At 36.8% G+C, this 22,565-nt stretch overlaps 2 protein-coding genes across 5 annotated transcripts; one reads left to right on the top strand and one right to left on the bottom strand.

Moving 5' to 3' along the window:
• Nucleotides 1–4: 4 nt before the first annotated feature.
• LOC100891000 (zinc finger protein 845) lies at nucleotides 5–12,376 on the top strand. Of its 3 annotated transcripts, XM_011667463.2 has the most exons (6): nucleotides 5–139; nucleotides 1,563–1,676; nucleotides 2,800–2,889; nucleotides 4,428–4,532; nucleotides 5,649–5,738; nucleotides 10,263–12,376. In XM_011667463.2, the coding sequence occupies exons 1-6, from the start codon at nucleotides 40–42 to the stop codon at nucleotides 12,128–12,130; spliced, it is 2,367 nt and encodes a 788-aa protein (XP_011665765.2). In that variant the 5' UTR covers nucleotides 5–39; the 3' UTR covers nucleotides 12,131–12,376. The 3 variants fall into 3 exon arrangements, with proteins under 3 accessions (XP_011665765.2, XP_011665766.2, XP_030850523.1); XM_011667464.2 differs by lacking the exon at nucleotides 10,263–12,376 and having other exon boundaries at nucleotides 5,649–7,011; XM_030994663.1 differs by lacking the exons at nucleotides 5–139; nucleotides 1,563–1,676; nucleotides 2,800–2,889 and having other exon boundaries at nucleotides 4,430–4,532; nucleotides 10,267–12,376.
• A 1,784-nt stretch (nucleotides 12,377–14,160) lies between these two features.
• LOC105438999 lies at nucleotides 14,161–22,492 on the bottom strand. 2 transcript variants are annotated; one of them, XM_030994660.1, is made up of 8 exons: nucleotides 22,395–22,492; nucleotides 21,755–21,856; nucleotides 21,410–21,601; nucleotides 20,176–20,370; nucleotides 19,785–19,829; nucleotides 18,862–19,166; nucleotides 15,864–16,119; nucleotides 14,161–15,274 (listed from the first exon to the last, which is right to left on the bottom strand). In XM_030994660.1, exons 1-8 carry the CDS (start codon nucleotides 22,426–22,428, stop codon nucleotides 15,171–15,173), a joined length of 1,233 nt encoding a protein of 410 aa, XP_030850520.1. In that variant the 5' UTR covers nucleotides 22,429–22,492; the 3' UTR covers nucleotides 14,161–15,170. The 2 variants fall into 2 exon arrangements, with proteins under 2 accessions (XP_030850520.1, XP_030850521.1); XM_030994661.1 differs by lacking the exon at nucleotides 21,755–21,856.
• Nucleotides 22,493–22,565: the final 73 nt, after the last annotated feature.

Here is a 22,565-nt window from a genome sequence, read left to right as displayed (position 1 = left end):
CAGCAACCGTAGGCTATATTTCATACACAGACAGACAACATGGCGATGAAGCAAGGAAGTGATTGTAGGCCATTTCTCTCAATTATAGATAATGGAGAAGGAGAGGGAACTCTTCAGTCATCACATGAACATGATGAAGGTATGGAGTGTTTCAATATTTGATCCAACTTCGATCTTGTTACTAACTTAAAAAGTTATAATACAAGAAATAGCCGATTCAACTAGATCTAAGTTTAACTTACCAGAAATTAAGAGAAAAGTAGGCCCTAGCCCTAGGTAGTATTGGAAATACAATGCAATGCGGCCATATTAAACAATACCTTCCTAAATATAAAGGAAATAGACAACTTAGTTTGCTCATTTTAAGAGGAAATTAAAAAGGAATACCTAACACTTGAGAGTCAGAGGAGAGAAGCGAATGACTATATCATGTTGTATGATTGAAATTGTTATTCTTCTGCCGGTTCATACTTTTTTCATTTTGTGCTAACTCCATCATCATCATCATCATCATCATCATCAAGTACGGGTAGAAGGCGTTGGCCTGTAATTCCCGGTCACTGCTTCTATAGTAGGTTTAGCCTGTTGGATTAATTACTGAGTGTATGCGCATGCACAGGAGAGAGAGTCATGGGAGATCGAAGCGATACTCCCACCAATGCTTATCTATGTGTCTTTTGAATTTGTCCGTTGTTGCCAAGACCACAATATTTTCTGGCAAACTGTTCCAGTCTTGTATTATTCGTCTGCTGAAAGACTTGCTGAAAAGACTTGCTGACCAGGAAGCTCCAAAGTCAGAGCTTCAAGCTTCCTGGAGTACACTGTACATGTAGTATGTTTTTGTATGTTAAAGACATTCTACATATTCATCATTATTTTCCTCTTTTTCCCCCTTCTCCTCTTTTTCTTCGTCTCCTTCTTTTCTTGTACTTATTATCATTTTTATCAGTTTAATGAAATTATTATCATTATATAGTCTATCCCATTAGTAGAGGTGGGTGTATTGGGAAGTATTGATGGGTGTAGGCTACCAGTCTTGCATTCAGCAAAACGTAGTCCCATTAAGAAATACCCCCTAGTCTTTAAGAGAGTCTTTGGTTGTGGGAAATGTGAGATAATTAAGCAGATCACATATAAGGCCTGTTGGTCATAATTCATAAAACAGAAGACTAATCCTGGTGATTGACAACACTTACTATTGGGTAAACATCCAAATAATGTGTCGAATTCCCCAGTGAGAGCCCACCACTATATGCATCTTTCAGTTAAAACAATCCTCATTTTCTTACCTTATACTCATCAAATCATGAAGAAAAAAAATAAGTAAGATTGATTAAAAACAAGCCAATTATCCACCAGCAAGCTTAATATGTACATGTAGCTCTAAACTCAAACACCTAAACAACCTCCAAACAGATGCATATATAATACATTAATATTCAAAAACACAATTAGCATTTTCATAAATAAATATATCCACTTCAGATTGTATTATATCTAGTAATAATAAGTAATAGTGATCAAGAGTTTTAATGATTCTATTTTTTTTTTTACATGTACAGGAAACATCAGCATCAAGGAGGAAGGAGAAGTTAAGGAGGAGGAGGAGGTGTGTCTAATCTCCATTCCAGGTTCAGAAGGATTGAGATATGAGGGTCAGCTTGTAACTAAAGATGGTATGCAATAGGTTCTTGAAAGACTCTATCTCATGAAAATACATCTTGATATAAATGGAAAACTATATGAATGTAGAATACAAATATAAAAGAATAAAAAGTCTCTACTCTTTCATTATTGCACAACAGCAAATTAAAACCTCATTTTCCGACCCCTCCAAATTATGGGTCAACAGGGGTCAAATTTGCTAGAGTTACAGATACGACATAACTCATGTGGACCCGACCGGTTCACCTATCTGAGGCGATGAGCCGTGCTTAATTAATGCAAAGTCATTGTGAATATGCGTACTCCACAAATGGTGATATCATCGAGTCAAGTTTGTAGGTCATCAACTTTCGATTTTCCAAGCTTTAAATTTTTGAGTTTTCAGGGAGCTCATACGGTACTCCTCTGACAGATACTAAAATGGCATATATAATTGATGTTATTGTAATCTATGGCTAAATAAGCTTTTCTACTTCCAAGGTATGAATTCATCCATTTCATATTTCAGTTCGGATATGGTTCTCTAAAAATGAAAAGATAATCCCGAGTCATAGAGTTTGTAAAATTGATGTTTTGGTCAAATTGTGTGTTGGATCAAATAGGATAGTTGTCCGGCAGTTCCCCATAGTGACTTTAAAAATGCAACATTTGAATTGCCCATATGTTTAGTAATTAGAACTTTCCAAAGTTCATAACTTTCTTATTTTTTTTCCAATTTCGTTCAAACTTTCACCCATCTGCTTCTCAGATTTTCCTACTTTCTTTTAGAGTAGTTTGCTATCAGGGTTAACAATCCTTTTAAAGGAAAATCAACCAGAAAATATGAATGTTTGTTGTGAGTAGGGAGGATGCATCCTTGGGGCACACTCCTGGCTCCTGGTGGCAAAGTCCAATAAAAAAAAAAACTGAAAATATCCATATAGATCTAATTGCATGTACTGTACATCTATAGATGTCCTTTAATGTTCTTTTCCCTCTGTTTCATTACAATGACATTCATTCTTGTGAGTTATTGGCATACCATATTTTATTTGATTATAAAATTCATTCTTCTCTTTGTACCCAATGATGAGTAACCAGATCAAATTTTACTTCTCAGATAATATGAAAATATCTTTACTTTGTTCATAACAGGTCTGGTATTCACCATCAAACAAGAAGTTGACACAGACATGTTTGAATCCCTCTCAAGTGCAGAAGGACAAGACCTATCGACTGAACGAGGTACATGTATAAAGTTATCAAGAGAAGTCTAATGGGGCTGGGCTCTTGTGCAATTCTTATTTTGAAGCATTTCAAGCAAATGTTGTACCTCATATTATTGAATGGTTTTGGGTTGGAATGAACATTAAACAAAATTAATTTGTTAACACCCCTTGTGGACCGACAAGGAGGTAATTAGTTCAGATACAATGTAGACCTGTATTAACTACTGTGGTATCATTGGGTAACCTTGCTAGTCATAAGGACCGCTATTTATAACATGTAACTTTAATAATAATCTTTTTCAAGTCCACTCCAATTTAAACCAAAACGGAAATTCTTTTTGCCTAATTGATCGTGAGCCCGGCAGCCACTGAGCAGCGATAGATTGACGTTCCTCTATCCCTTATTGTTGAACGCCAAACAAGGGAGCAGCAACTCCCATCTTTTCTTAACGTCTTTTGGTATGACGTGGCCGGGGTTCGAACCCATGACGTCCCGGTTGTGAGGCGGACGTGAGGCAGACGCTCTACTGACTAAGCCAACACTTCTCATAAAGGCATAAGGACCGTTATTCATAAAGGCATAAAGACCGTTATTCATAAGGACCGTTATTCATAATGTGAGAAGAGAGTCGCCATTCATAAATCACATTGAGGGTCATTACTCATAAGAACCGCTATTCATAATACGAAATCGGGGTTGCTATTCATAAACATGAAGAAGGGGCACTATTCATAATTTATTTTCGGGGTCACTACTCACCGCTATTCATAATACGAGAAGAGGGTGGATATCGAGACCCTCTTCTTGTATTATGAATAGGGACCCCTATGAATAACGATATATTAAAAATAGACAAAACTAAAATCACAAATTTTCCTTTCTTCAAATCGAGCACCCACTGGAGCAATCAATGTACAACAATCGTATACGTACGTACGCGCATCTACTTGTATATATTATAGATCACATCATGACGGCTGTCTTTGTAGCCGTTTTATAAAGAATTTTTAAACTTTAATTGCTGCAGCCCATTGCCTTAACAACTCTGGTTGGTTTTCCTTCTTAGAAATTGACTGAAAGTACTTCTCAAGTACTTTTCCAGGAGGCATTTTTACACCAAATGCTATACACTATTTTCTCTGTAATAAATTCACACATGCGTATGCGATTCCTAATGCAGTTACCCGCTGACACGTCACAACTCGGCAGAGGAACAGACTTGGGCCGTGAAAATAGCATTTTCCTATGTAGTACACGAGCAGACGATGCTTGTCATATTAAATATAGTTAATAAAACCACCTCTGAAGGCTCGAATGAGCGAGTTTTTGTATCAAACATGTTTCAATATGACTGTACAGGATAATGACACTAAAATGGCTGAGTTTAGTTCTCCTTTAATATCTTGAACATCAAGTTGCACCACAAGAATTGACATGGTCTGAACAATAGACAAAGTGATGAAGAATAGTTCAAAATCCTCAAATAAGTAGGAAATGCGCAACTATTAAAAGAAAGATGTTGAACATTTTTTCTTGATTTCCTTTTCTTATAGAAATGATCAATTCCACCATAAAGCAGGAAGACAAGGAAGAGATATTTAAACCTATTACAACTCAAGGTGAAGGAGCAGGAGAAACTAAGCAATCAATTCCTAAAGGTATGATCAACATTCTTTCATCTTTGAGGCAAATCAAATCCCTTAAGGGGAAGTCCATCCTGATATTAATTAAGTTTAATATAATCCCCCCCTAAAAAAAAAAATCTGATGAAAAAAAAAGGAAAGTATGTTCTCTTTGCTCCCTGTACAGAAAATGTCATAAACTTCTATTTCTTAGTTAAAGATGACAGAATATATTTGTTTCATACAATGGTTTTATAAAAACATATCTTTAATAATTACATTTAGTGTGAAAGTATGATTGATAATTTTTCTGTTCAGGGTTAATGGGAGCAGAGCTTGCAAGATACGTCACACAGTTGCCAATTTGTGTATGACTGATTGCACCTACAAAAATTCATAACTTTCTTGTTTTCAATCGTTTTTTGCTCAAGCTTTCACTGACCTGTTCCTGTCATTTTTCTGTTTCCATAAAACCAACTTAATATGAGGGTGGAATTCCCTGTTAATGATTTTTAAAAAAAAACAGTGCTGACAGCAGAACAATCACTAGCATATCAATGAAGTTTTAAAAAAATAGTATAGACAATACAACAGTTTTAAATTGATGAAAAGGAATGTCAGACAAGTTTATTTGTGATGACATCACATTGATGTAATGCAAGGACATCAATTACTTTGTAATTTGTATGATAGAGCTGCCATTTCTTATACAGTGCTCTAAAAAAAGTACATGTATATACACAACTTGAGTAAATAACCCCTAATTAAAAAGTCATAACCAATGTGATCTTGAAATCTGTTCCATAATAAAAAGTAACTCTATCGTGTGATACCCTATTCCTTTTTTTCCTGCTTAGGCCGGGGTTTATGAGCAAAATGGTCTTTTAGTGTTCTTAAATATCCTTGCACCAAGTTTGGGTTGATCCAACAAATGTTGATTAAGCCATATACATACATGTACATGTGTCACTTGGTCTTAAGTCCTTAAAAAAACACCTAGATTCTTCTTCATTCTTGGCTGGGCTATTTGAGGTCTTAATACGACCGGGAGGGAGGGGGGGGGGGGCCTTTTATATAAATACTCTCTTCATGATGCTTTGTTGATAATGTAAATAGTTGGATAATAGGAACGCTGTATATTTTCCTCCCCAGATGATAGAGAGTTGGACAATGGACAGGACAAGATACACCAACATACAACAGCATGCAGTGGAGAGAAGTCCCATCTGTGTTTACATTGCAGTAAGACATTTACTGATGAGATAACTCTTGTACAACATCAGAAAACACACCAGTGCGAGTATGGGCTTAGTAGCCACCTTAGAACACAAACTGGAGTGAAAACTTTGCACTGTTCCCATTGTGATAAGGAATTTTCACGAAGAAGTACCCTTATTAGCCATTTAAGAACACACAGTGGAGAAAAGCCTTATCGATGTTCCCATTGTGATAAGGAATTTTCTCAAAGATGTACCCTTATTAGACATTTAAGAACACACAGTGGTGAAAAGCCCTATCGATGTTCCAAGTGTGAAAAGGGTTTTGCTCAAAGAATTACCCTTATAAGACATTTAAGAACACACAGTGGTAAAATCCCTTATAAATGTTCCTATTGTTATGAGTTTTTTTCTCAAAAGAATCATCTTACTTGTCACCTGAGAACACATACAGGAGAGAAACCCTTTAAGTGTTCGCAGTGTGATAAAGGTTTTTCTCAGAGAAGTATCCTTATTAGACATATAAAAACACACAGTAGAGAAAAGCCTTATAAATGTTCCCATTGTTATAAGCTATTTTCCCAAAAGAATCGTTTTACTTGTCACCTTAGAACACATACAGGAGAGATACCCTTTAAGTGTTCCCATTGTAATACAGGTTTTTCTCATAAAAGTACCCTTATTAGACATTTAAGAACACATAGTGGAGAAAAGCCTTATCGCTGTTCCCATTGTGATAAGAGTTTTTCTCTACAAGGTGGTCTTAATCGTCATATTAGGTCACATTCATGTACTAAAAAAAAACCTTAAATATGTTCTGATTGTATTGAGACATTTTCTTATAAAGGGGATTTACTAGCCACCTTAGAACACATACAATACAAAAAACAAGTGTTTCATATGGGATTTATTTTCAAAAGAATGAGCTTACTCGTGTACCACCTAAGAACACCTACAGGAAAGAAACCCCCTAATTATTCCCTGTGTGATACAGGTTTTTCTCAATGAGCTCATCTTACCTGTCGTGTTAGGACACACATTGGAGAAAAACCTTATAATGTCAAGATTGTAATAAGAAATTTCTTATAAAAAGGATGTTACTAGCCAGCTTAGAACACATACAGGACAGAAACCTGTTAATTGTGTTCCTAATGTAATAAGGAATTTTCTTATAAAAGTGAGCCTACAAGGCATAAAGAACACACACAAACCCTATAACATTAAGATTCAAGAGTTTCTGAGAATACATACCGAAGAAAAGCCATTTAAATGTTTACTTTGATGGATTTTATTGTAAATACAGTATATGATTTTGCTACTAGCCTAATATCAAACAAGAAAAATGCCATATAATTATCACAAATGTAATAAGGGATTTTCTTGTATAAGTAATAATAATAATACATTATAGAACAGGCTGTGCGCAAACACAATGGCGATGTAATGAATATTCTCAGAGCTGCTAATAGGGGTAATAGTATATCTGTAAAGCGCTTAGAGACATCCGAGATGTATTAAGCGCAATATAAAAACTAAATATTATTATTATAATTAAAAGCCTTTTCACTGTTCCTAGTGTGATAAGTGTTCTTCTCCAAAAATTACCCTTATTAGACATTTTAGAACACGCAGTGCCAGTGGGCTAAAGCCTCATCAATGTCCCCATTGTGATAAGGAATTTTCTCAACAAATTGATTTTACCTTCCCTATAATAACAACACATATTGTAGGAAATCCAGATGAAAATGTGAATAATGAATGATTTTCTCATACAATTCATTGATTTGTAAGAGATAAACTATTCTGGTAATTCATTTGTGGCATACTGGAATTGAACATTGTGTCCGACACAGCTTCAAAGAACTCACATATGGGAAAAAACAGATTACACTACCCATTGTACTAAAAGATAAGAGAAGAAGCCTTATTAGCAATATGAAAACAAGAAGTAACTTAATTATATTCTATTTGGGAAAATGGTTCTTAAAAATCTTGCCTTTCAAGGCTTCTAAGGGAAAATTACACTACGGTAATAAGAAAAGCCTCATGTTCCTGTTATGATGAGGAATACAAACCAATATGTTTATCCAATCCATCTAGCCATACACTGTAGAAAATCTTTAACTTCTCTTCTCATGAAACCACCTCAGTCACAGCACCCTCGTAACCATCTTAGAACATGCAAACAAATAATACAAAATTGTAAAATTGCTCTATGGCGGAGGCATCCTTTTCGACTGCACGCAGTCAAAGATCCATCTAGTTCTTAAAGGCGGCAAGTGGAGAATTTTGTGTGTGTTGTTACATGTATTTCCTCCGACAAGAATATAAACAAAAGCACACTCTAGAGAATGTATGTTGATGCTCCCAAAAGGGTTTTTCTGATGAGCCTTAACTTGCCATCCATCTTGCATCATCTTGCCATCCACTTTTTCTTACTTTCTCTTAGATCACTGTATCTTTAATGTATTAAACCATAGACCTATTACGGATGGACATTCAACGTGATTCTTTCTTTGATCCAATCATAGTCGCCGCCTTCTGATTATGTGCATCTTAATGAGAACATTCAGCTGTTTTAACAATAACGACTGCATAAGCATTTTTGGTCATTGACAAAGGAGCAGTTTCCCTCTCTTGGGTTTTGTTTGGATGGTGTGCTCTGTAAGAGTGTGTCTTAAATAAAAGCATCCCCAATGGGGAGCAGCAAAGTTGAAAAGCAGACGATTTTGGTGATATGAAATGTATTATTACTGATTTACAAACTTTTGCACACACCTATGACCTTATAAAACAATTAGAAGGCCATGATCTGTATCAGCCCTGTGCGTTGTAACTCTGGAATATTATGAGGAAATAGGGGGAAACAGGATTTTAAATCACAACCAAAAAATCCCCAAATAACCTCTATCTGGTAATATCAACATGTTTTTCAAAAAAAATAATACATGTACAGTACAGGGAACAACAATTTCCGATTATAAGCCAGAACTGTGCACATTTATTTTCCATGATTTAGGCGAGTAATTATCTTCTGCGCATGTAGATTAACATGTGTAAAATCACTATCTTGATTCTGTCCCGGCTTTTTGCCGGTGACCATCATGAGACCAAAGGGAAGAAACATGTACGGAATGTTATTAAGACGACATTGACAGAGACAATCACAATGAATTCGTTAAGAAAACGATGAATGTCCATCTGTAATAGGTCCATGATTAAACAGTGCCATGTCTTTGAAGCTGTAAAGTCATTTATTTTTTTGTTAAGGTATTACTTTAGATCCATTGATTACCGGTCACTTTCTTCTTTTGTTAGAGCAGGTATAACAAACAATGTTTGATCTTGAGACCAAATTTTTGTTATCTTGAGAAAATTTGTCAGACCAGATCACGACCACAAATCTACATAACGCTATTAAAAAGCGGGATTACGAGACCATGAATTCGCCTGAAATGTGCTTAGCATTTAATAAATACTGTAAAAGAAGAAACATTTGCGTTACCGGTACATTATTTTACACATATTTGTGCTGAGATCGGCAAGCGCAGATTTGAGAACTTGTGAAAATATAAGCATAACTTATGCGTGTTTTGAAGGGGCTAAATTGCGTGCAACGCACATTTAAAGAGAAGGTTGAGTTCTGGGAAGAGGTGAAAAATAATTTATGAGCGTTATCATTGTTATTATGCAAGTGTGGAAGAACATCAGATCAAACCTGTTCCCTGAAAAGCACGGCTCTTCAAATGCCTTCATATTCTGAATATGTCATGTAAAATCGTAAAAATCGTGGGTAGGGTTTTTACACCACGTGTTCCTGTATTCCCATATACATCTTTCTGTGTACAGTGTTTGTAACTTTACCAAGACTTGGCCAAATTTCTTATCATTTTGATGATTCCAGAACCTTGCGATACACACAAATACTTATATGCTAGATGATCAACCTTTTCTGATCGATTCCACACCGTTTCTTTTACAATGTAATCGCATGACCAGAACTCAACTTCATCTTTAAGAACCCAAAGTAGAATTAAAGAATTTCATGTCATTGTATATTGAAGTGAAGAGTAAAGGTCCCATCAAAGGTCCTTGTGGCACACTCCTCATCACAGAATTCAATTGATATCTAAAAATATTTGTGTCCTAGATCTTACTACATTTGCCTGTGCTACAATGTTTAATGATCACCTTTCTATCCTACAGTTATGACTGTTATTGACATATAAATTAGGTTTTTTAAAAATCCATTTTATGATACTTTTTGAAGTATGAACATGATTTTTTCTTTCTCTCATACACAATTATGCTAACAAAAAGGGAACATGGTCAATGACCATCAATCCTAAATTAGATATTAATACAACAGCATGAATAACCTTTTGAATAGATGTAAGATTTTGTGAATGAATAAGACAGTGTGTATTTGCTTATAAAGCTGAGCGTTAAGCAGATTGACTTGGCCTTTCATACAAATATCCTCTTCATGATGCTTCGTTGATAAAGTAAATAGTTGGATAATAGGAATACTGTATATTTTCCTCCTCAGATAGAGAGTTGGACAATGGACAGGACAAGATACACCAACATACAACAGCATGCAGTGGAGAGAAGTCCCATCAGTGTTTACATTGCAGTAAGACATTTACTGATGAGATCACTCTTATACTACATCAGAAAACACACCAGGGCGAGTATGAGCTCACTAGCCACCTTAGAACACAAACCGGAGAGAAATCTTTTAAGTGTTCCCATTGTTATAAGATTTTTTTTACAAAGGGTCATCTGACTCGTCACCTTAGAACACATACAGGAGAGAAACCTTTCAAATGTTCCCATTGTGATACAGGTTTTTCACAAAGAAGTACCCTTATTAGACATTTAAGAACACACAGTGGTGAAAAGCCTCATCGATGTTCCCATTGTGATAAGGATTTTTCTCAAAAAAGCACCCTTACTAGCCATTTAAGAACACACAGTGGAGAAAAGCCTCATCGATGTTCTTATTGTGATAAGGCATTTTCTCAACAAAGTAATCTTACATCTCATGTAAGGATGCATACAGGAGAAAAGCCTTATCAGTGTCCCCATTGCGATAAAGGATTTTCTCTAAGTAGTTCCCTTATAAGCCATTTAAGAACACACAGTGGAGAAAAGCCTCATCGATGTTCCCAATGTGATAAAGGATTTTCTCGAAAGAATAATCTTACTAGCCACCTTAATACACATGCCAGAGAGAAAGCTGTCAAGTGTTCCCAGTGTGATAAAGGTTTTTCTAAAAGAAGTCGCCTTATTCGCCATTTAAGAACACACAGTGGAGAAAAGCCTCATCGATGTTCCCAATGTGATAAAGAATTTTCTCAAAAGAATGATCTTACTAGCCACTTTAGAACACATACAGGAGAGAAACCTTTTAAGTGTTCCCATTGTGATAAGGGTTTTTCTCATCAAAATAATCTTACCTGTCATGTAAGGACCCACACAGGAGAAAAGCCTTATCAGTGTTCCCAATGTGATAAGGGTTTTTCTCGAAGTAGTACCCTTATAAGCCATTTAAGAACACACAGTAGAGAAAAGCCCTATCAATGTTCCCAGTGTGATAAAGGTTTTTCTAAAAGAAGTCACCTTATTGGCCATTTAAGAACACACAGTGGAGAAAAGCCTTATCAATGTTCTTATTGTGATAAGGGATTTTCTCAACAAAGTAATCTTACATCTCATGAAAGGATGCATACAGGAGAAAAGCCTTATCAGTGTACCTACTGTGATAAAGGATTTTCTCAAAAAAATGATCTAACTAGCCACTTTAGAACACATACAGGAGAGAAACCTTTTAAGTGTTCCCATTGTGATAAGGCTTTTTCTCAACAAAGTAATCTTACCTGTCATGTAAGGACCCACACAGGAGAAACGCCTTATCAGTGTTCCAAATGTGATAAGGGTTTTTCTCGAAGTAGTGCCCTTATAAGCCATTTCAGTTCACACAGTGAAGAAAAGCCTTATCAATGTTCCCATTGTGGTAAGTGTTTTTCTCAACAAAGATATCTTACCTATCATGTAAGGACGCATACAGGAGAAAAGCCTTATCGATGTTTCCATTGTGATAAGTGTTTTTCTCGCCAAAGTAATCTAGGAAAGCATCTATGTACCCATACTGGAGAAAAGCCTTATCGATGTACCTATTGCGATAAAGGATTTATTCAAAAGAATCATCTCACTAGCCACATTAGAACACATACAGGAGAGAAACCCTTGAAGTGTTCCCAGTGTGATAAGGATTTTTCTCAAAGAAGTCACCTTATAAGCCATTTGAGGACACACAGTGGAGAAAAGCCTTATCAATGTTCCCATTGTGATAAGGGATTTTCTCAAAGAAGTCGCCTTATTAAACATTTTAGAACACACAATGGAGAATAGCCTCATCAATATTACCATTGTGATGAGAAAGTTTCTCAATAAGGTAATCTTAATCGTCATATTAGGACACACTCATGTACTAGAAAGAAACCCTAAAACATTCCTGATTATATCAGATATTTTCTTATAAAGGTGATGTTACTAGCCACCTTAGAACACACACAGGAGATAAGTGTTCCCAGTGTGATTAATTTTTTTCTCAACTAGGTCATTTTAATAATAATAATAATAATAATAGGCATTTCTATAGCGCCGTCTATCTAGATAATTCTATTCCGAGGCTCATTTATTATTACCCACCCTTTAGCCTAGCTGCGTTTATACAGCGCTCCAGCTTTTCAAGGAATTAATACCTACCAGGTACTCATTTACATCACCTGGGTTGAGAGTGCAAAAATCGACTTGCGCCAAAGTTGCTTATGTGATGTTTGAATAAAACAATTGGGATTTGTGTATTAATTCGGTCTTTGCAGATCCAAATAATATCCCTAAAAAAATTAATCATGCCACACATATCAAATATCAAATATCAAATATCAACGATCATTTGTATGTGTGTGTGTGTGTGATACCCTTACCAAACTGAAGGCCTTTGGTAAGCAGTCCTTAAGCAGTCGGTTAAGCAGTCAAAATAAGCCTTCACAGCTCTTCATCCACAATATATGTGTCAATAGTCTTCTTAAGCCTTTGAAGGCTTATAAGCAGTCGTTAAGCCTTCCCACTGCAAAGTTAATATGCAAATTAGCTACCGAATGCTTATTCTGAAGCTCTAAATAAGCCTTCGAATGCTTATTTTCGAAGCTCTAAAATAAGCCTTCAACTGCTTGTTTTTGAAGCTCTAAAATAAGCCTTCGACTGCTTGTTTTTGAAGCTCTAAATAAAGCCTTTGACTGCTTACATTTGAAGCTCTATAAGCCTTCCAGTGTCCTCGAAGGCTTATAAGCAGTCGCTAAGCCTTCCCACAGCAAAGTTAATATGCAAATTAGCTAACCCTTCCTCAGGAACTGCCTTCGACTACTTGTTTTTGAAGCTCTAAATAAAGCCTTCAACTGCTTACATTTGAAGCTCTATAAGCCTTCCAGTGTCCTCGAAGGCTTATAAGCAGTCGCTAAGCCTTCCCACAGCAAAGTTAATATGCAAATTAGCTAAGCCTTCCTCAGGAACTGCTTATTCTCGACTGCTTATTGGACAAACCTTCGTTACCAACTGCTTTTATCGAAGCTCTATATATAAGCAGTCATCAGCGACTGCTTAGCATGCAAGTACAAAACCACTTTAAATCATTGAAGATGAGTACCGAGTATACTTGGGCTGGGGTCTATGGCAAGTGTGGTTATAGCAAAATCAGCTTGTCTGCAATGGGTTAAAGTAATCAAGTCACGGCTGTCCAGTGCAGTGGTAACCTTCTTTGGCACATCAGCTCTTGTTGCTTGTTCTTCAGTTGACTGCTCTGATTCCTGCGATGTTGGTTGAGCTTCTTACCAGGAATGGTGATTTCCTAATATATTCCTCATACAAATAACATTTAAACCAACCGATCCAATATCAAACAATGGAAAACGTCACCTTGTGTATGTGTGCATGTCTCAGTGTGTCACTTTTGCTTGTTTCAGATGTATCAGTGCTCACATTCCATTATGCCTCTATTCACACATGTTCACCACCAACACAAAGCAAGAATCATAAACATCTATATAAAATAATGTGAAATGTATTTGTTTCATACAAATTTACAGGTTGTACATACATGTATATTGCTCCTTAAACTAATTTGGACACTCTTTATCCAGCAACTGTTGTCAACTTGTGTTATAAATAAAGGTTCTATCGATAACTTATCATCAAAAGATGTTGCAGTAATTTTTGTTTAACTTCTACTACAACCTTCATCAACCCCAAAAAGTATTCTTAGGAGGAAAAAATCGTATTTTTTCATTAAAAAACGTATTTTGGGAAAATTCTCTCACCTTTTAATAATCACGTTAATAGGCTTAACGATCGTGAACCTGTACTGCTGCAACTGTCAAATAATGCATAGGCCATTGTGAGTTTGATTTTCAACTTCAAGATTATATATTCCGGTCGGAAAAATTTGTTTCCTTGATTTTGATTTCGATGCCAGGTTTCAAACTTTCACAAATGTTGATAAAAACGAAGAGTGAGATCCGGATAAAATCCAGAAATTTAAGCTCTTTCTTTGAAGAAATGTTGTCGCCAAAGCAAGCATGTTTATAACACCAGCAGCCAGCCCCGCGGTACCTCGTACCAGGGCGAGGGCGCTCCCACAATGTGCGGGGAGTGAGTGGGCTGGCGCTGGTCATAGTAACACGTACACCAGCAGCGAGCGCAGCGCAGCAACAATGTCAACAAATGTACGCATGTAGCCTTTGAACAAGGCCTGCCGATCCGCAAAAAAACAACTGGCGCGGAGAGACTAGAATCGAGCTGCGGCTAGATTATCAGTCTAGCTCCTCTTTATCCGAACAGGCAAGATGCCCTGTTCAAAGATCGGATCGTGCATCAATCACACATGCGAGGGCAAAACATGTCTTCGCATGCAAGCTCAGTACAAACATACATCATACTCGTGTACGTACAAAAAGGAATTACAAAAAATCCATATAGTAACAGATTTCTAAAATTTGTTGAAAATAATCTCAAACTTACCAACCTCCAGTTGAAAAGAAATCTCTAAAGCACATTTTGGATATGACATGAGCTTTCAATCATCTGAAAACAGGTGTACTATATTCTGCAATAGACAAAGGTAATGACTTCCCAAGAACCAATTACATGCTTACAATTAAAATGAAGTACCAACAGTGGAGCTATGTCAAAACTACAAAACTACTTTGCTAGCTTTAAATGTCTTTGCTAGCTTTAAATGTCTTTCTGGCTATCCATTATGGAAGCATAAAAGCAACTGGGAAGGGAACATTAAAAGCTGGAGCTGACTAAAACTGCAGGAGTGCACCAGAATGGAAAGAGATAGAGAGAAATGGAAAGATAAATGGGAGAAGATACATAGATAGTTTCCGTTTCACTTCCTTCGAGCATTAGTCACTTTGTTGGTGACAATCCTCCGGAGCTCCTTGTCCATAGGAAGCGCCCAGCCTTGGCTCTTACTGAAGGATTTTGTGAAGTCTGCAAGACATAAAAAGAGTGAAATAATCATGTTGTGTCGCAAAATATCATAAAAACTCTTCATAATTGTGTCATTTGAACCACAAATGTATGTTTAAATATATTACACATACACAATATCTAACAGTGTAAAGTAACTTGATTCTGATAGGAGAAAGCTGCTGGGGAATCTTAGTTTACAGTTGCGTATTTTTGAGGCCATTCGCAAAATCTCACTATACACCTATTGAATTACATTTTATACTTCACATTATGGGATTTTTTTTTTTTTTTTTGGGGGGGGGGGGGGGGGGAGGGGCTTGAAAAGATTTCAGTGACTCCTTTTTGTTTTGCCATTATGGGGACACGGTTTTCACCCGTATTGTTGATTTCCCAGACAGTGATCAACATCAAGTGAAAGTGTGCAAAGCAACAGGATAAAATTATTAACATTTTAAAACAAACTGACAGGAAATATGAAACAATGTGATAATTTACATGATTTGGTAGCCAGATGCTGCGATCACATACACACCCTAAGGTCATTGTGTAATGCACCTTCAGATTGTATCACTTTGGCATATTGGATTAATGAGACACTATTGCTCACCAAGAATTGCAGCTATTTTCACTGCATCCAGTGGGTGCGGTACTGTGGCTCCAGCATCTTTCTCCTTCCTCAGTCCCATCCCACTGGATGCAGCAAGCTGTTCTCTTGAAAACACGAGGTCCAGTGCATTGTTCATCAGTTTCTTCGCACCATCTTTGGCCCTTGAGGCTTTGTGGACCATCGTCCTGTAGCCCACCCTGGATACTCTTATGTGCGCATATCGATTTGGATCCGATGGATCATTCACCAACAGTTTCTGCAAAAATAGCAAATATTACAACAGCAAACCAATCAGTTTAGATATTTTATTCGTAAATTTTATTTTTGTAGATTCGACATCACCATGACAATGTTATTAGACTATGTCATTTTTGACGGTATCCAAGGCTTCAACCTTTAAATACAGTCAACTCTGCATAAGTCAAAAAATCGCCAAGTCGAAGGTCTCAAGTTTACTGGCTCCCATGCTTTTATTGTTTGTGGCCCCTTACAAGTCGAATTTCACTACGTCGAAGCATTTCCTTCAGTCCCAAGAAATTTGACTTGGGCAGAGTTGACTATGTCTGAATCAGAATTTTCTATTAGTATTTGTCTTGGAATATAGAGATAAATGGAACATTTCTGATTGAGCTCTTCTAAATTTGGTAAATTATAATGTGGTTTTCTAATTGTTGCATGTACAGGAATATACAGGGTAGCCCAGAAAGAGTGCTGCAAAACCAACTCTTAATTTAATACAAAGACATGAATGACTGAATGAAATTACTAGTGTTTGACAGAAAAACACTTCAATTTTTATTTGGCACCACTATCATCAATTTTCATAAAGATTTTTTATTCTATGGTTATTCTACTGAAAAGTTGTGATTTGCAAAATTTGTGTCTTTCCCAGTGAAATCATGCTTAAATGAGAAACAGTAAGCTTCCAATAGAAATGCCTTTAGAAGCCTATAGAAAATGAAGACAAAAACTGAATACTACATAGGCATTTATTATGTAACTTTGCAAATGGTGTTACAAACAGTAGTATTCACTCTTTATCTTCGTTTTCTATAGGCTAGCCCAGCCATTTCTGTTCCTTAAGTCTAATTTCCCTTGGAAAAGGAGACAAATTGGCAAATCGCAATTTTTCAATGAAAAATTACCATAGAATAAAAGAAAAAAAATCGCATGAAAATTGATGATTTTGGTGGTAAATAAATTTGAAGTGTTTTTCTTTCAAATACTATAAACAATAATTTTATGCATTCATTCAGGTCTTTGTAATTAAAGGGATAACACCCAAGTGTTTGACTTTGCTAAAAATGACACCTGAGACGTAATTCCTATACTAAAATCATTCGTAGATATGTGGGAATTGTCTGTGAAAGTTTCATTGAAAAAGAGCACTGCTTTCCTGGTTAAAAAAGCAAGTTTTACAACTAATTTACGTAGAACAGTGTGTAGAATTAAAAGCATTTATAAACGCTTTTGAGCTAAACGATTGTTAATGATAGTTATCTTCATACTCAAGGGATGTTTGAAAAAATCTAACCCGACATTATTCCTCTTTTATGATAAGCTATAAGATACGGTAGAAGAGAAATGAGGAAGCTCCAAGTACATTTCGTGGATTTAGACACTTGACTGTTATCCCTTTAAGAGTCAGTTTTGCAGCACTCTTTTTTGGCCACCCTGTACAATAGTTCGGATGAATTTATAAGTGCAAGAGTTGAATATTCTGTACAGAACTTGAGTTAACTGAAGTTTATGCACATTTCATACAGTGCATATGAAAACTAGATGGATCTTGACTGCACGGTCGAAATGATGCCTCCACCGTTATGCTATTTTTATATCACATGTGATTTGAGAGATGTGACCTTTGAACCTCATGACTCTATATTGTACTAGTTCATTGGCACTCCAAGATACATACGTATGTGAGCCAAGCTTGGTGAGAATCCATTGATCAGTTCTTGAGATAATACGATATGCTATTTTTGCATATATATAATGAACCATGTGACCTTTGACCTCATGACCCCATGACCCCAAAATCTAATCAGACCATTGGCACAAGGGACATACATGAACCAAGTTTGGTGAGAATCCATCAATCTGTTCTTGAGATGATGCGATAACCATCTATTTTTGGATATATGACCTTTGACCTCATCACCCCAAAATCTAATCGGTTCATTGGCACCCCAAGGTATATACACTACCGCTTTAGGGAATTGGCATCGGGTAAAGGGAAAGGGAAGAAAGGAAAGGAACCGCGGTTTTGAACCGCGGTATATTTTGTCCGGTTCAGCATGAAACACGATGCTTTTTAGGCTAAAGCATCGTGTTTCATGCTGAACCGGACAAAATATACCGCGGTTCAAAACCGCGGTTTCTTTCCTTTCTTCCCTTTCCCTTTACCCGATGCCAATTCCCTAGAGCGGTAGTGTACATACATGAACCAAGTTTGGTGAGAATCCATCAATCGGATCTAGTACGTGATAATGTGATAATGAGCTATTTTTTACATATATGAGCCCTGTGACCTTTGACCGTATGACCCCAAAATCTAATCAGTTCATCATCACCCCAAGATACATACATTATCCAAGTTTGGTGAGTATCCATTGGTCAGTTCTTGAGATAACGCGATAATGAGTATGGGACATACGTACAGTCGTACGGATGTACGGACGGACAACCCGAAAACATGCCTCCGAAAGGCATAATGACTTTGAGATGTCTTTTAAATGCATCAATTTACTCATGTGCAATGCAATTCAGTTACTTTTTACTGTGATATCTCTTGAAATGTATAATTGTCTTCACCATCAATGTTTTATTCATGCACAATTCAGTTACTTGTAACTGCGATACATGGAAATGAATCAATAAATACCATTTATCTATCCATCTATCTATCTAATTTCAGTGTTTGCATGCAGAAAAACATCAATGTGCTCGTGTACAAATTTGAAAAACTTAGTAAATAAATGTAACTGAATAAGTGTACCGTTTCCTGGTCTTCCTGATTGCTCGGACTGGCCTTTGTCTTGGAGGTTTGAGGGGTGGCTGGAGTCGGAGCAGAAGGTGGGGTCTCAGGAACAGCTTCCTGACTGCTCGAAGGACTGGCCTTAATTGTCTTGGAAGTTTGAGGGGTGGCTAGAGTCGGTGCATAAGGTGGGGTCTGAGGAACAGCTTCTTGATTGCTCGTAGGACTGGCCTTTGTCTTGGAAGTTTGAGGGGTGGCTCGAGTCGGGAAAGAAGGTGGGGGCTGAGGCAAAGCTGGCAAGTCCTTGGATGTGTCCTCTTCTGTCTCTGAAATATACAACCAACACACATTATGTGTACGCAGTAATGAAAGTATTCTACCTGTTCAGGGATTAAAATTTAATGAAGGAACTGAAAATAAATCTGTTTAATATGATGTGCTGTTACTCAACATTTTGTTGGAAATATCAGTTACTGAAACAGTGCAAATTTTCACGGGGTGCCAATTTTTGCTCATTTTGCGCAAAAAAAAGTTTGCTGGTGGTACAGGTGTGGAAGATGCAAAGGTCTGATCAGGTTTGTCCGTTGCAGCAGTATCAGCAATCTCTGTAATTTTAATTAAAAACCTCACAATTAAGAAAGTGTATGTGGTGAAGAATCTTGACAGATCCAAGGATATCCATCATTAAAACAACTGTCTTGATTTCTATCATTAAGTTTAAACATTGTTTGTCATGAAAAAAATTTGGAACTGTACATGGTGTTTCATTTGTCAAATTTCATCATGAGAATAAGTTAATTACATTTTAAGTATGCAAGTATAATATGTTGTGTGCAATTCATGCATGACAGCACCCCTTTGTGGAATATTCAAGCCGAAGCATTTATATTGTTTTCTGTGTGATTACTTGACAAGTTGTATGAAAGCCTAAAATCTTTACTAACCAAAGCTGCCTACCTCCAGGAAGGGTGTGTCATTGGTGCGATGGGCTACAGAGACAATGAAAAAAAAACAATGTTTGGGTAAACATTGGTGCTTAGCAACTTGTCAGCATTAGGCATTCAATGTTTCAAGAACACATTGTCACTAAAATCAAATGGGATTGATTTCAACTGAGAAGTACAATCAAATTTGTCAACATCGTCCAGCTTTTGGCAAATACATAAAATTCCACTTTTAAATACAAATGTTAAAATTCAGGTCTTAAAGTTAAAGAAAACAAAAACAACACAACAGCAAATTTTCCAGGCCAAAAAGAAACTTAATAAAATAAAAAATGAAACAGTAATACATATTATGTACTTTTGATAAGACTTATCACTGTAATCCTCTTACATTGTCCTCGTTTTTCTTTAAGACAGTGATCGACGATGTAGAGTTTTAGCCGAATTACTTCGTCCTTGAGAGCTGCTTTGTCTGCCTTTTCTTGTCGCAGATCCTCCCTCAGCCTCTGGACTTCCATCTGAAGGGAGCTTATTTGCTCACAATGGCTCTCCATCTCCAAGAACGTGGTGATCTGATCCTCGACCACTGCAGGCATATGTGTATTGGGGGGAAAATTGATTAACGCCAATTATACTCTGGATTAGGATCTCTGTGTTAATTTGATAAAATAATTAGCTTTCAAATGACTCTAGACTTTTGTTGGTCATGTGCTTTCATACATGTATGCCACACCCCTAAAAGGTCATCTCTAAGTAATGGCACTTGGTCACATCAAAACTTTATTTTTGAACTATGTGAAGAGGATCAAATTACTGGCATTATTTCAAATAGGTCACAAGGCACGGCAAAGAATGTTTAAGTAAAAAATAATTTATGACCAACAAAACATCAGTTTTAGGGGGAAATTTTCTTTTGAAATTCTATGTCATTGACTTCATACCTGAGAAATTTGGTCCTGGTGCAGTACAAAATCTATCAGAAGGATTGGGGGGGGGGGGGGTCATAAAGCTCTTCGGACTTACTGTAAAATGCTGTGTATACGGCGCACCCGTGTATAGGGCGCACCCCAAATCTTCGACATAGTTGTAAGGAAAAAAAAAAAATCCGGTAAGACAGCTTGCAAGATAGTTTAGCCATGCTTGTGCGACGCATTAAGTTTACGGGCAAAAAATCGCCAATGTGCAATACACAACACTGTGGACAACTTTTCAACGTCACGCATGGGTGTATCGCATAGCCCACGTACGAGCGTAGCGTACGTAGGTGACTATGGAACGTCGCGCTAGAACGTTCACCTACTGTTGATGCACATGTCTTCTCCACACTGACGTGTGCCGATTGCAAGTGTCAACAGTAAGCGAATTGTTGTCCATGGCAGCGTTCCATACGCAACGGTAATTGCAACATCGCACTTGTGTATTGCGCAATGCATGCAGTCGAACGAATGCTACGATATCACATCTCGCGCGCCAAGCCTAACGATGTATATCTGTGATAAGCACATTGCTATGCTAGGTATACACAGCAAAGTACTTGCCTTATCAACGTACCCGTTGGAGTCGTTGAAGAGATATATATAGTCAGTATACTGGAATAGATCTATAAATTGATCATATTCACTTACTTAGATTGGAGGTACGTGATGCATTGGCACTGGCAGGCTGATGTGTTAACTGTGGCGGGTGGCATACACGGAGGACCGTTTGTGACTGACCAGTAGACTTACTGACCAGTGGACGGGAGTTCTTCATCTCAGTGGTCAAGGGTGGGGCCGACTCTTTCATCATGGCACCGTCTTCTTGATCAAGTACATCATCTGTCATTTAAACAAAACATCATGAAAGTACATGGTATTGCACTTATTTAAGAATTAGTGTTTAATTGGGAAAGAGAGAGAGAATATAGTGCAGGATACTTCAAATGCTGCAAAATTTTTCAAGTAACTTCTTAGCCAGTTATATCCACTTACAGATGTTAGCATCTGGGATCTTCCCAGGGTTTTCCCTGTACTTGTGTGGGTCGGCTTGGGTGGAAGGGGGCAATGAGGGTTTATCCCTGTCATCTTCCATCTCTGCATTGTACAACAGACATACATAAATTAAGGAGACAAAAAAATATATAAATCACCACTATACAACCTCGACCTTGAAATTTCAACTTACAAATCATTAAAATCACAGAAAATTAAGACTTTTTGTTTGTTTTTGGTGGGGAAAACATTTGTGGGCAACACAAACCTTTTTGATGATACATGTATTTATCCATCCCCAAAGTTCAAATGTAAGATTTTTCCACATAATTAATAATTTTGTGCACTTCTTTTATTCTTGCAGTGCATGTGCAATAATAAAGAAGATCAGCAAAAGTATGTTATTGACAAGTTTGCTTAGCACACAGTAGACAATTATGTGCACCTTACAAGTTACAGAACGCAATTATTTTGTATAAAGGACATTATTTTGTATCTTAATTGTAATTTCTCAGTAATTATAGCTACATGCTTAAGTTTAAAGAAATTAATCACTTAAGAAAAGAGTACAACTTTTTGGAAATTAGACCTTTTATTGTGTTTTAAATACCAAAATAATTCTCAAATTTGTCTCTGTTACCTGGATCAATTATGTTTTTCATTCCGAGAAGCATGGCCAATCTAGCATCCTTCTCTAGAATTTGCTGTGTGGAGGTACCTGTAATTTATAACCCAACAATGAGGGATAATGAATAATGCTATATAAAGTTAAAGACATTAGGCATATATGACAATCTATGAAGGTTGCCTT

The sequence above is a fragment of the Strongylocentrotus purpuratus genome, unplaced genomic scaffold, assembly GCF_000002235.5.
Source record: "Strongylocentrotus purpuratus isolate Spur 01 unplaced genomic scaffold, Spur_5.0 spur5_scaffold_21, whole genome shotgun sequence".
In the NCBI taxonomy this organism is placed as follows: domain Eukaryota; kingdom Metazoa; phylum Echinodermata; class Echinoidea; order Camarodonta; family Strongylocentrotidae; genus Strongylocentrotus; species Strongylocentrotus purpuratus.
The sequence above is the reverse complement of the archived record's forward strand: the minus strand, read 5'-3'. Positions and strand labels throughout refer to the sequence as shown.

Coding starts and splice junctions, on each gene's coding strand:
- LOC100891000 (XM_011667463.2), top strand. CDS start 40: ATGGCGATGAAGCAAGGAAGTGATTGTAGGCCATTTCTCTCAATTATA. Junction 1,677..2,799: donor TCAGCTTGTAACTAAAGATG/GTATGCAATAGG, acceptor TGTTCATAACAG/GTCTGGTATTCACCATCAAA. Junction 4,533..5,648: donor TAAGCAATCAATTCCTAAAG/GTATGATCAACA, acceptor TTTCCTCCCCAG/ATGATAGAGAGTTGGACAAT.
- LOC105438999 (XM_030994660.1), bottom strand. CDS start 22,428: ATGCTTCTCGGAATGAAAAACATAATTGATCCAG. Junction 19,167..19,784: donor CCTGGAGGTAGGCAGCTTTG/GTTAGTAAAGAT, acceptor TGTATATTTCAG/AGACAGAAGAGGACACATCC. Junction 15,275..15,863: donor GAAAATAGCTGCAATTCTTG/GTGAGCAATAGT, acceptor TATGTCTTGCAG/ACTTCACAAAATCCTTCAGT.